A 14,360-nucleotide genomic window follows, 5' to 3' on the forward strand; every position below is an offset into this window, starting at 1 on the left:
TCTCCATCTCTCTCTCTCTCTCTCTCTCTCTCTCCCACCAGCTCTCCACCAGACTGCTGCTCTGGCTGTTTTTTGCTGCTGAACGCACATTGAGAGTGACTCAGGCCCCAACGCAGCAATTCATCTCATCGCGTTATAATTTTCATCTTGGGTGAGTGGCACACTTGTTTTTTGGGTTTTTTTAAAAATATATTTCCCCAATTTCCCACTGATCAGTCCTCCCATAACCTGACTGCAAAATGACGTCATGTCAGGCACCATGAAGGAATTGGGACACAAACCACAGAGCTTCAAATGCAGCATTTTAATGAACATTACAAAAATTTTATTTGAAAATCACCATCCCTCCCTCTTTCACACCCAAACCCACCCTCCCCCCAGAAAAATCCCACCCCCATACACCCCCCCCCCCCCCCCCCCCAAAAAAGTTTCCTTTGTAAATTTGCAAGGAGTAAGGCAAAAAAGTTGTCTCTTGAAATAGCAGTTCACATCAATTAATAATCACCATGTCATGTATAAATATTACTAAAGTCTGGGCTGTTGCTACAGTGAGGTCCGTGCTCCTCGTGTGTATCCCTGTCAGCAGCAGAGGGGCCTTCCTTGGATCAGACGTTCCTGCGTTCCCAGCAACAAAATCTAGCAAAATGAAGAGGCGTTCCCACGGCTGGATGGGACGCGCACTCCACCTGATGTTTAAAACCAGAGGAACAGCTCATAGGTGAACAGAAATTAAAAAATAAAAGTGGTCCGTTTGCTTCCAGTTCAAGGTGACACAAATCCCGACCTCTGCTCATAGGGAATGGGTTTAAAACATGAACTGTAGTGACCGTGTGGTTGTCCTGTGCATTTCGGAGGACTTTAATAAAGATGGATAGTGTAGAGCGAGAGGCGCAGATGCGGCAAGAAGAACAGCTCAGCAGGACGATGCAACTTGTTTCATGAAGTCTTATCCAAAGCTACAAAATCTTCTTTTTCATAAAAGCTGTTAAATCTCTATAAAATCTTATTTTTCCCCATCACAAATCAAATTAAAATCAGAAGAAATGCACTGTAAAAACATTCATTAATGCAAGGCCATTTTGAGTTAGAGTTAGTGTATAATGTGATTTACAGTGCTTGTATAACCACTGGCAGCCATTTTGAAGGAAAAAAACAAAACCCTGATAATATTTTTAGAATGATCACAACATTTCTTCTTCTGCAAAAAGCTGTACGCTTGCTGTTTTATTACATCAGAGTGCCACATATGCTGGCGCTGTGCTTCGACGTCCCGCGAGGGCTTAATGTTGCTGCAAAATGTGGGATGAGAGCAATGAAATGATAATAAAAAATAAAAAAAAAACCTTATCGGAGCCAAAGACTGACTCTGAACCAGTGAGTGGTGAGTGCAATGCTGTATCAACAGCGTTTAAGTCTCTCGCGTTCCGAGTTCCACACGTCTTGAAATTTATAAAAAGAAAACTGACAGGAAACTGCCCCTGATTGGCTCACAATTACCCCCATGTGGCACGATGGTAATTTCCTGTAAACATTTCTCCAAATGTTTATAAAACACCCATCCCCATTTAAAACACAAAAATATATATAAATGTTTTTGTACATGGACATATATATATATATATATATATTACTAAAGGCCTTATAATATTTTCCATTCCACTCCTTCAGAGTCACAGTTCCCTTCATTGGACGTCGAGCCTTAGACGGACCTGGAAGAAAACACAGACACAGGTTTACACTAAAAACATCACCGGTGAAATTCATCTCTAGACATTTTTAACATAACAACAAAAATGGGAAAGGCGTGTCCTCTACATGCTTACCATGCTGAGTCCTCGTACCAGGTTTTATTCCTGCTTTTTCTCGCTCCGTGGTTTCTTAGGCACCAGCGCCTTACGGAGGTATGGTATCATTAAATAGGATATGAGGAAGAATACATGACCACAGAAATAGACGGAAGAATACACCTGAAAAACAAAAGGTGGGGAAAATAACGTTAAATGGTGCCCCATTGCTCTCTGTGAACCCTCAGTTCCTCCTCCCTCAAAGCCTGAGTGTATAAATAGATTATCCCATCATTTAAATCATAAATCATTCTAGTCTCCGTTTCTAAGAAAGGATAAACTTCCTTTAAACCCATACAGAAGAGACAAACCACAGATTTACGTGCAGTCTCATTAGACATTTCACAAGGTCTGGCAAAAATAGTTGAGCCTTGTCTAATCAAAGTTTGGAGGCCAGGTCAATGCCTTGTGCCGTTTTTCATGTTCAGACGTTCTTAGCAGTTTTTTGTGGTGTAGCAGGCCACAGTGTCCGACTGGGGACGATGGCTGCTGTCAGGGGGTGCTGTTGCTGGGTTGGGATGCTTGGTCAGCAACATGGTTTAAGTGGGTGGTATGTGTATATGTAACATCCACATGAATGCCAGGACCAAATGTTTCCCAACACAACACTTGATTGTACCACCTACAGTATGTGGTTAAGCCATGGTCAACTTTTGCTGCAAGTCAATATGACATCATACTGAAATGTGCTGCAATGGTCAAGCAAATGCAGATAAGGAGGATATTTCCAGTAAATTAAATACAGAACTGTAATGTGGATGTCTCTATGATAAACCACCATGCAGTGTTTTGGCATCTTATAAAGCTTCTAACTGATGGGTCAGCATCCCTTGTACATCTCTGACCTGATGTGTTTGTTGCATGACTCCAGGTTTATTATAATTTTCTGTAATCCTTCCATCACTCTCAAATAATAATAAAAAAAATAAAAATAAAAAAAAAAAAGTAGACAAAAATTTCCAAACTTGATATCCGTGCTACTCTAACCTGGCCTTGCTGGAGACAGGTCCCACAGGGTGTTGTATGATCATCACTGGTATAATGTCGTATTATGTAAAAGTGGAACGACATGGGTGATAGGAAACCTCATGCTGCAGCTTGCATGTTGCAAATTTGGGAAGGCTACTGGAGTTGTAAGTTACCTTGAGCCATTTGTCGTAGGTGAAGAGGCAGAATGGCACCAGAGGATACCCCATGAAGAGCCAGTGGATAAACTGCTGGACTACATAGATGAGGGGGTAGAGCGCGCTGTTGGCCAGCTTCGCCAGCAAGGGACTATCCCTCACCAGTGCCTGGGCCTGTCACACAAACACATCGGAAGAATGATCATATAATAAAGTGATGCCACATTGTGAATGTAACATTGAATGATGATCAGTGACATGCTTATCATTAACTGTTCTTCTGACAGTTTATAACAAGCGACGGCCACTTGTTAAATTCAACACTGGTTTATATGACGTAGACAAAGGGAGAGATTTAACAAAAGGATCACAATACTTTGAGCTTTGTGCACATATGTCTTATCCACATCCACATTTTTGCCTGTAACTGAAGAATACCTGTCTCTCCACAGTGATGATGAAGAACTCCATGGAGAAACACAAGATGTATCCGGAGTGAAGGCCGTGCCAAATAGTCAAAAAGAACAGGGTGGTCAAGTGAGACAAGGTCTTATTGCCCAGGAACTTCAACCTCTTGAACACATGTCTTAAAAAAGAAAAAGAAAAACACAGTGTTATGGATCATCCATTTTTCACCGCACATCTAAATAAGGCAGTCACAAATGCTTAATGCATCAGCTATAAAAGAGCACTTGCATATAGCAAAGTTGTTGTTGCATAGCAACTGAGTTATATTAGAGCTTTTCAACAACTTTACATCCTCTACAAGAGTACTCATTTCAATGGCAGCACAGGCTACACTGTAAAATATCTTGGGAAAGTGCACACATTAGGTTTTCAATCCCCAAACCAGCTCTCATACAGCACATCGGTAACAAGCTCTAAGGAGTTGCACACAACAAATAGGTATAGCTGTCTAAGATACTCAGTCCTCACTGTTTAGGTATTAACATGCTTCAGATAATTAAGAACGTCTACAATCCCTACACATACCATTCCCCCTCAACATCAGTATTTGGGAGTGCTGACATATCTGACAAACACAACCCAGTGCAACAGCACAAGTGTTGCTAAGAAGACACGGTTTAGAGAATGTTTATACATGGCTAAGGGGGAAAAATGATTCACCACAAACTAACCATGACAAATGAATCATTATATACACAAAGCATGCATGCTTCACTAAGTAAAAATGAAAGAATCTGTGTGAAGCGAAGACTTTAACGGTCCTTAAATTTAAGAAACATAATAGCTATCAAATTTGTATCATCTTGTTGCAGCATATTTTTAACTGAGATATTAAAGCCACCCAGCTGCATAAAACACAAATTAAATGACACTTATAAATACATGTGTTAGAGTACTGAACGCTCGCCTCTGATTCACATGGTTTCTGACTGTTGTATGAATTTACAAATCAATTAGAAAGCTCCTGACACTTTCAAAGTAAGGATACAACAGGCCGAAGTACAGGGACAGTACAGTATAAAGGTCTTGGAACTGATTCGAAACCTCAACTAATGTTTGACATTAAAAAGTCAGATAGGTTTAATCTTTAAACTTTTATACTACTCAGACACTGAATACCATTTCAGATCTATCATTTACCCCAGTCACCAGACTCCGTTATTAAATCACTTACTTCCTTTTATAATCAATCTATCAAAGCTGTGGCCAAGGAGCTCCTGGGATTTCATCATCGTAACATTTATAAAAAGTCTAATTTACACAGTTTTGACAGTTTTATTAAATACTCTAACCAGACCAGGGAGACTTTAGCATACTATGGTTAACAGAGTGAAATTGCAGAATGACATATGCCTTTTTACAAACTGCACTTTCTCTTGGACTTGACTACCGTCTACTGTCAAAGACTTTTTAGTTTTCTGGTTAAGGTCTGGCCAGAACTGCAACCATAACATCAACGAGTCACCTCTTACATACATAAGCTCAAGTTAAATATGCTGTCAATCAGTTTTGTAATGTTTGCTTCTTTGTTTTTTTTTTGCACACTGTTGTTGTTACTTATGTTGTTCACACATAGTGTTGACTGTGAATAAATATCCTGATGCTGATTCCCATCAAGGGAAAATTAGCTTTGGCGGTAAACATGTGTGTAGTGCATTAGACACTGCTTTGGCAGTTGTCATCGTTATTCTATTCCTGTCCCTTTTAAAGAAACAAATAAATAAAATAAATACACAAAACACCATCTTCCAGAAGATAATCTATATAATAGCAATATCAAACCTGATCCAATGCAGCTACAACTATTTCTTTCAACTGCTTAATTGCGTGCTGAGAGTGACAATGACATTTAGGTGTAACATCCTGTGTTTCATCTAAAAATAAAAATAAAAAATAAAAAAACAAGTGAAAGCTCCCTATCCACCAGTTATACAATACAATCTCAATTTACTTTATTAGTTATATCCCTACAGCACAGAAACATTCATTTCCATTTTGGTGCCAATTCTCACTGCCCTTCTCCACTCCCTGTGTCTCAAGCAGTTATGAGGAGGAGAAAGTCAAAGGAAGCTTAGGTCGTTAATGCATCCAACTGAAATGAACCATGTAATAAACTGTATGTTCAATAAATTGCTTTGCTCACTGTGCTCGCTGTCAAATTGAGTCACATATTCAAAGAATTTCATGCATGAAGCTTCTGCTGGGAAAACTGTCCATAATTGCAAACCCTTTAAAGCTACTTCCTGTGTGGTAGTTCTTCCTGTGTTAAAACAAACTGCAAACAGAGGCTTCAGTGTGCGATAAAAGGATATTACTCGCTTTTTTTTTTTTTTTGTGAAGGATTGCATAATGGACTGCATTGCTATCATCCAAGTAAATATTTAACAAGCTAGAGGACGTAACAGACACTGACCTGGCAGCCCAGGCGTTCGTATTGATGTTGAAAGAAGAAATGGTTCCTCCAAAGAGTGGCGTTGTTTCAAAGAGCCACACCTTCATATTGGCACAGGCGTCCCATTGGTGCTTACCATCTACTACTCCATTATACCCTAGTCCCGATAGTATACATACACCCTCCTGTAACACATAAAACACACATAGTATTTGTAAGAAAAACCGGCCCACAAAAAACAGAGATAATTAGGCCTTCTAAAGTTCAATCTTGCAGTGTTTTACTGGTAATGCTCTCTTACAGAAGATGTCCTGCTTGTGCCATATGTAAATAGATTCAAATGAGGATCATTTTAGAGACCAAATCAGCAGCATTTATCCGTTTTGAGCACATATTTGCAGATCCAGGGGCTACTTACCGCGATGACCCAACAGCTGACGTATTTATACAAGATGACTTTGGCCCAAAGCAGAATAAACACACAGCGATACCAGAATGGCTGAGCCTGAGGAAAGGAAATAGATTTACATTTTAGACCTATAAATAGATGCTTTGCCTTGTGTAAAAGTGCTCATTTGCATCACTGTTATCACCTCATACTCATCTGTTAAGTAGTAGTTGTCCGGATAATATGGACTAAATATTGCGTATATCGTCAAGCAGAGAAAACCCAGAGAAAACCTCTTCAGAGCAGGTATCACACTAAAAGAAACAAATGAAAACATGAGGATTAATGAAGAGAGTGTCATGGTTATCGGAAAGGTTGTGACACTGGTAAGTTACTTCCTAAACACAGATTCAAGTGGCTTCATCAATCCTGATTCTCCTCACTCTTTTACCTGTTCGGAGGCTTTCCAGGGCAGTCGGTGAGCTCCCCTGCCACCAGCCTCTGGTAGCTGCGCATTGTAAACTGGGGGCCCACCAGAAAACCGCCATAGAAGTAGGAAAAGCCGTACACCTCGAGCAGCGAGGGGACAGATGGCAGGACTGCTTTCTTCTGCTCTGAAGTCAGCTCAGACTGGAAGTCAGAAGGAAAGAACAAGACAATGAAGAGAGAGAAGAGCAGCAAGGAGGAGGAAAACTGAATCGGACAGAAAATATATTTTTAAAGACACACTGATAAACTGAGGATTTCTGTAAGTTAATTTTTTTTCTCTGATGTTTGTACAAAATCTTAACACTAAACACAGCCTGAAGTTAAACTACCTCATTAACGGACGTTTAACTTAAGGCTGTTTGAGTGTGCTACGTGACCCTCGGCATTCATCTGAGTGATAACGTTAATGATGAGTAGATTTATACGTGTGTACAAAGATAAGAGATAAAAACTCGGTTAAAAGTACAGCAAAAATGATAATAAATAATTAAAATGAGATAATGTAACACAGTGGTGTCTCAGATAACCATGCCTCTAGATATGCTAGCTGCACAAAAAAAAAAAAATAATAATAATTTTTACTGAAAACACAGATACCCTAATGCCCTATTCACAAGCTTGGTTTACAATCATGCGTGGCACTAGACTCTACACCATAGACTTTGCCTCTACATTTATCCTGAGCACTCGATTGTAGGTGGCCATCTTAAAGTACCAGTGTGGACACACCCATGACAAAATCTGAACCCATTTGAGATCTGATCACTCTGACCACAGTTGGAGGAGTCTGTGACCACATTCTTTAAACAGTGTGAACACACAGTGCATTCTGGGTCACATTAAGGACCGCCTCCTCAACTTCTGTGCTCTTGCGCAAGCAGAGTTTTCTGTGTCGTCTGCGCATTAGTAAAGATAGCCTTGTACTTACTAACTAACTAAATAAATATGAAGAATTAACTAATGAATTTGAATCCAAAGTGGGTGATTCCGTCATAAAAAACAAACATGTGGTTCATTGACGGTGATGTACGGTGATGCTCTGAATTTGTATCATCTCCCTGTGTCTCCATGCAAATGTGCCCCAGGCCAATCAGAGTTGGCTGACTGAATTTTCCATAACAATATAACTCCTGTGATAAAGACTGGTTGTAGCATGTCAGATTAACAAGACTTTATGACATAACTGAGACGTTTATACAGAATTATGTGGCAATAGCTGTAATTTCAAGGCCCACACAGACATGTATTTCAATGCCAGGTGTAAACAAGGCTTAAATGGAAAAATGAGGAAAAGTTAAAGCTGCTCAACTGAAAAGCCTTATAGCGTTATGTAATCAAACATTTCAAGACTGGTAAACTGAAATAATTCAGTGAATGGCAGATAATTTAGTGGTGCTGGGTTCATATGACAATAACAATTTTGCTATACCATTATAGTGTCTGAGCTGACTGAAGCTCATGTTATGATTGTAACACCTACAGAATGTAGTTGAGCCATGGTCAGCTCGTGGTGCAAGTTAATTAACATTATGGTTTTAATATCGTTGCTGTTTGATGCAGATTAACAGTCTGGTGGTGTCTATTTGGTTTAAAGTAACAATAACACATCACTTCTTGTTTTGAGGTCAAAAATGTAAACTACATTAATTCAGTACAAGACAAACAAAAACACAAGAGACAAAGATAAACTGTAAGGAAACCTGCTCCAACAGTAAAGAACAGTATCTAAAGCAGACAATATCAATATATTGATCAGTGATCAAACACGCAAAACCAAAAGAGATCAGCCAACTCACTGGTTCCTTCCCGCCGTCATAGTAATCAAATGACAAACCTGTAATCAGAAAATGCAGCTGCTGTCAGAAACTATGTTAAGGCGGCTAATGCTGTCATGATCACTTGAATACACATCTTAAAGCATGAGGAGCTGATTTATCAGTGTTAATTACTAAACAACAGAGGGAGGCAGCAACAGCATTAACGGGAAGATACTGAGTCAAACACAATGGAAAAAAAAAAAAAATGCTGGATTTAATTAACAAGCAGAGGGGGAGCAAAGCGACCGATAATTGACTCACCAACAAGTTTAAGTGTGAGGACACAGTGAGGCATCGTCCACTTGATGTCATACTCCTCTGTTGCTGTGTAGTAATACCCTGCCAGCAGGTATATCTACAGGAAGATGAAGAGGCAGGAAATGAAAAACCAAAACGTCCAATAGCAAATATAATCATGGTTCAGCGCAGCAGAAAACATTAGGGGGGAAGAAAAGTTACCATGAGAATTCACAGGAAGTGCCATTTTAAAAAATGAAAATTGAGCAGGCACATGATTTTCATTTTTTTAAAACCACTGCTCCTGCATGTGACTGTATCACACAATTACAAGCCCCTTTAAGACAAGTGCTGATGCAAAAATCAGATGCAAGGCTACAGGCATTTGACCATCGGGAGCTAAAACTATAACGTGAATCTGCATCCAAACATGGCATCATGGAAAACAAGGAGAGGAAAGAAAAAGAAACACCAGGGAAAACTCACCATTTGAAAGGTAAAACTGCTCAGGACAGCTGTGACCGTCCTCCCCATGAGCCTGAGCATCAGGAACTGGACAAGGATGCATACTACGGAGTGATAGAGCTGAGAGCCTGGGAAAAGAGACGGACACAGAAGGGATGGGGGTGGGCAAGACGGTGAGTGCTGTAAAGTATAACCTGAAGGATTGGACGTGACACCAAATATATCCGACTTAAAAAGATAAAGCTACAGACCTGCTGTAAAATCCAAGTGCAGCAACAACAGAGTAAAGAAAAGAGAAAGAAATCAATGTTGGCAGTTTGAGTTTACTCTAACGTGCAACTCTCCCACGAGGAAACCATATCCAGTCATCCTGTCTACAGATAAACATCATTGTTACCAGATTTAGTTTAGATAGGTTTACTCTATTGTGGGGCTGAAACAGTAAGTCTTTTAGTTGCTGCTGTTTTTCTGTGACTTTTCTGATAGTGAAACAATTTATGATTATTTTCATTATTGAGAGTTTTGTCTGTTTTTTTTGTCAGAAATGATTGAAAAATGTCATAAATTTACCACGGCACAAGAAAATCTATTCAGACTGCTCAAGAAAATCTTTGCAGCTCTAAACTGAATAGCGGTGAACTGAATATCTGAAAACATCCCCGTGGGCTGAAAGGTTTGATTTGAAAAGGTTTGAACATTTTATTGACTGATCAAAGCCAGAAAAGAATCGGCAGGTTATCGATGAGGACAGTAATCATTAGTTGCGGCTCTCTGTGTAAGCCTACATACTGGAACCGAGTTTATATCAGACAAGAGTAACTTTCACTTTCATGTCATTCTCCAACAGACAAACCTGCTGGCGTAGACAGAGTGCCACATTTACTTCCTCATCAATCCAGACGTGACTAGACTAATGTTGATGATTCATCCTAATTTCAAAGGGTCAGCTTGGCCTTTAGACAGACAGCCACGAGGCGTTATGTTCAAGAGATAAAAAACAAAATATTTCGTCAAGGTTTCTGTATTCATAGGCTTGGACAACTGGGACCAGAGCTGCAAACGCAAGTCAGTTCACAAATAATTTATCTGCAGCTATTCTAATCATTAATTGTTGCAGTTCATTTTACGCTTCCAGCTTGTCAAATGTGAGAATTTGTAGCTTTTCTTGTCTCATATTGGATTTTGAACTGTTTGAACACATTCAATGACATGCCCCCAGGCCCCTGAAAATTGAGGTGGGCATTTTTCACAATTTTTCCGATTCCTTATTGACAAAATGGTGATTCAATTAATTGATAAACACAACCAGTAGTTTAAAAAAAAAAATGACTATGGACTTTCAAAACAATTACTTCATCCAGTCTCTGACGGGTAGATTCAAGACTGTCTTTTGTCAGGTGCACACTGAGAAATTCAGCCGTACACAACCACAGGAAAGAAGGAGGAAGACTGTTAGCAAGTAAACATGGATATAAACTAAGCGAAATACAAAATCTGTCCAAAACAAATGTTAAAATAGAGAATAAAGAAGAAAATGCAATCAACATGTTAAATATCAGAAATATACTAAGTTAACTTTTTGAAGTTTACTTTTTTCTGAACAGAAAACATTTAAACAAAACCTTTGTAGAAAGAGGGCTTGGCACATTGATGCTAGAACATAATTGTTAAACACTGCTAAACCCAGCCACCTACTGTCACCTCTTGCACTTTAATAGTTGCACTATTTGATCATTGCTCTGTTTTACTCTTTTTACTGTGTTTTATATATGTCCTGATAGTGTGTTTTATATATGTCTTGAAATGTTTATTTATTGTATGTATGCACCCAGTGGAGTAGCGCTCCTAATTTCGTTGTATTGCAATGTACAATGACAATAAAGGCATTCAATTCAATTCAATTCATAATTACACATAAAGTATGCAATAATAAACTGAAATCTGTCTGAAGTCTTCAACTCCCTCTTCTCCTCACCAAAGTTGAATGCTGCTAGAGCCAATCCAGAGAGCGCGTGGAACAAGTGGATAACTGTGGGGGACTGATAGAACAAGAACCGTCGGTACACCAGAGCACAGGGATACCCTGTAGGAGACACAGAGAGACGGACACAGGGAAATATGTTAATAGACTTACAGTACTGAACGTGCCGTCATATCAGCAACTGTTGGCACGCACGCAGCAGAAAATTAGAGCCCATTGGTGAGTGTGTGTGGTGTGTGTTTCTGCACAGGCATCTCAATGAGAAAGATAACTCAGCAAGGCAACAGAAAGAACAAACACTACCAGTGGTCACAGTTAAACAGCATTTTACAAAGACTACTTTGAGTCTTATGTACCATTTTGAGGTCAAGTCAGTAGAATTAGTGACTCATATTAAGACATCGAGGATGACTGGAGCCTAACCAGCCATCACCGTGTAAGAGGTGGGGCACACCCTGGACAGGTTGTCCAACACAAAGAGGCACACAACCATTCACACACACCTAACTACGATTTACAGATCAACAGATAACCTAGCTTCCACGTACTTAGAAAACCTGCGCAAGCACAGGGAGCCTCTGTACAGAAAGGCATACATAGTGTGTGTGTGTGTGTGTGTGTGGGGGGGGGGGGGTATATATATATAGATATATATATATATATATATAGATATAAAATAACATGAGAACTATGCAGCATTTGTGTCAGCTGTTTCTGATCAGAGGAGACAAGCAAGTTTCTGCAACTTTGTCCTTGATAGCAAGTGTTCCTAATTAGCGAATGTAGAGCCTGAGTCAGCTAATTTGCATGTACAGCATAACTGATACCTTCCTTATCAATCATGGTGCAGCAGAGACTGAATTGCAGCTGAGCAGATAGTGGTATAGAATCAAGCAGTGTCTTCACATGGGTGGGTTAGCTAGTCAAGCAGCTGGCTTACCTAACCAGCTATAGTTTGTCATTCAGGTGTCTTTGAGACTCAACTATTAACACCAGTATCACACGACTCAGGTAAAAAATGAGCTACCATACAAGCTCCAGCTTTGATTAATGTATCTTGACTTTTTATAAACAATACAAACACTAAACCCATGACGCATATTTCAGTTGTGTGTTATCCAGATGCCTCTAAGAGGGCGGTGTGCCAGAGAAAGGGCACGGAAGTCAGAAAACACTGAGACAGATCAGCACATTGCTGCCGTTTAATTTCATCACAGAACTGAAAATAGAAAATCACACAAGAACACCAGCCTTATCTTTTTAAAAGTCCCCCAACAAATCAGGTGAGAGGCTGCGGCAGGACGAATCATCTGAGTCACTCGTACCAGAGTGGTGCACACTTGTTACAAAAACAGACTCCACAGGTATCATTAAAGTTCAACTAATGTGTAACTCTCCTGGCCATTGTTTTTATTTTGAAAGTATTGCCGTGTTCAAGTCCAATGTGTTCGGCTGCTCTTCCAAAGCATCTGACAAAACTAAATCGAATCAAAACTATTCTTAGCAGAGGAGACGCTGACAACACCATTTTGTTGCCTCATGAGCCAGTAACTACACGACCACAGTATTTTGTAACACATATTAAGCAACGCAGGGACAAGGGGCATGCAACAGGCTGGCTGAAGGGTTTCATGCATTAACAACCAAAGTCTGATCTGAATGACCACATTCAGCCTATTGTATTGCTGGTGTGAGGCCAGAGAAAAACAGACGTGTCCATGTGTTGAGCAAAGTTCACAGGGAACAGCATTGAGGTCACCCTCCCCCACTCAGAGGAGTAACTTTATGAGAACCCTCAAGGACACGCTGCATTTAATCAAACCTGAAACCAAAAGGGAGCGTTGATCAAAATGTCCTAATTTTGCCATGGATTTAAATTTTAACTGGATCTCACCAAGATAACCATAGAAATGCTCAACCACAGACCTCATACACCTACTATAAAGTCATAAATTGGACAACAGCCAATTATAAACCAGCAGATTTGATCTTAAAGCAAAGCCTGATCATTTTGATAAGTTAGTTAATAGTGTCCCAGGATTTAACCCCCTTCAGGGTCCTCTCCCCTCCTCTGTGTGGGAAATGTGGAGTTGGGGGACATATTTTGGGAGTTACTGCTCATTCTCCTTGTCAGAGCTTCTCCCTCCGCCAACAACAACAACTTTGGAGCAACACCAGTCTCATGCAATTATGTCAAACCTGCAGCCCACAGATAAGTCCATCACAGCGTATTTTAGTAGTCTGCATTTTATCGCTGCTCAGCATACTCACTTGAAATAGTCCAAATACTAGGAAATGAATTAAGCTAAGTTAACAGCCACATGTTAGCCGCTGGTTATCTTCTCTGGAAACTACCTGTATGTTTTAGGAAGAGTGTGTCGTTAACTTAAAAGCTTCCTGGAAACAAATCTGCCATTGCAGAGAAGTCTGCTCTGATTTATTTAGAAATAAGATAGTTTAGCTACAAAGATGAGGGCTGTGACACATTTAGTACCAGACTGAGCGTTATGTTAGCTGACACTCACAACGGTTACAGGCACTCAAACCTGTCACTGGGACGGGTGCAGTTCTTTTTAGCTAGCCGCCATATTAGCCCGAAACTGATTCACAAGGAGAAACTCACCGATTAAAATTGATAAAATGAGTCGAACCGCCGGCTCGGGGGAACCTAAGGACTCCGACAGACTCTCCAGCAAGGGAGCCGCCATCTTTCTTGTGGGCGGAAACGTTTCCTCCCGACGGTTGAGTGAACTCTACTGACTCACGGCAGACATCCACACAGACTTTTTAAAGGCCCTGCGCGGCTCCTTCCACGGTGTGGTCCTCCTCCCAAAAGCCCTCCTCTGCCGACGATTTACCTCACTTTTACAAATGTATTGTATTAGTATTTATATTGAGGATATCAGGACACTTTTGACATATGAGCTGACACGGACACTCTGTGTGGACGCACAGCCCGAGTGGTACAGCAAACCGGTTTAGTAGTGCATGAAAGTGTATTAACATAAATCCTCTGGACTCAAAACAAACATGACACAGTGGTGTAAGTCTGCCCCCATGTGGTCACAAAACAAAACGGATGGACAAGAATCAGAATCAGATTTATTATGATAAAGTAAGAAAGGATAAAAAAGAACAACACAATAACAAGTGAT

General features: G+C 40.1%; 1 protein-coding gene across 1 annotated transcript; it reads right to left on the reverse strand.

Annotated features, from left to right (window-relative positions):
• Positions 1 to 436: 436 nt before the first annotated feature.
• lpcat3 (lysophosphatidylcholine acyltransferase 3) lies at positions 437 to 14,360 on the reverse strand. The gene is made up of 13 exons (XM_084557457.1): positions 13,829 to 14,360; positions 11,200 to 11,307; positions 9,246 to 9,352; positions 8,784 to 8,877; positions 8,502 to 8,539; positions 6,668 to 6,846; positions 6,422 to 6,530; positions 6,247 to 6,333; positions 5,850 to 6,013; positions 3,407 to 3,554; positions 2,987 to 3,142; positions 1,824 to 1,967; positions 437 to 1,709 (listed from the first exon to the last, which is right to left on the reverse strand). The coding sequence occupies exons 1-12, from the start codon at positions 13,911 to 13,913 to the stop codon at positions 1,848 to 1,850; spliced, it is 1,395 nt and encodes a 464-aa protein (XP_084413583.1). The 5' UTR covers positions 13,914 to 14,360; the 3' UTR covers positions 437 to 1,709; positions 1,824 to 1,847.

The sequence above is a fragment of the Chelon labrosus genome (assembly GCF_963514085.1).
Source record: "Chelon labrosus genome assembly, chromosome: 12".
In the NCBI taxonomy this organism is placed as follows: domain Eukaryota; kingdom Metazoa; phylum Chordata; class Actinopteri; order Mugiliformes; family Mugilidae; genus Chelon; species Chelon labrosus.

Coding starts and splice junctions, on each gene's coding strand:
- lpcat3 (XM_084557457.1), bottom strand. CDS start 13,913: ATGGCGGCTCCCTTGCTGGAGAGTCTGTCGGAGTCCTTAGGTTCCCCC. Junction 11,308..13,828: donor CATTTTATCAATTTTAATCG/GTGAGTTTCTCC, acceptor TGTCTCCTACAG/GGTATCCCTGTGCTCTGGTG. Junction 3,143..3,406: donor TCATCACTGTGGAGAGACAG/GTATTCTTCAGT, acceptor TTTGTGTGACAG/GCCCAGGCACTGGTGAGGGA.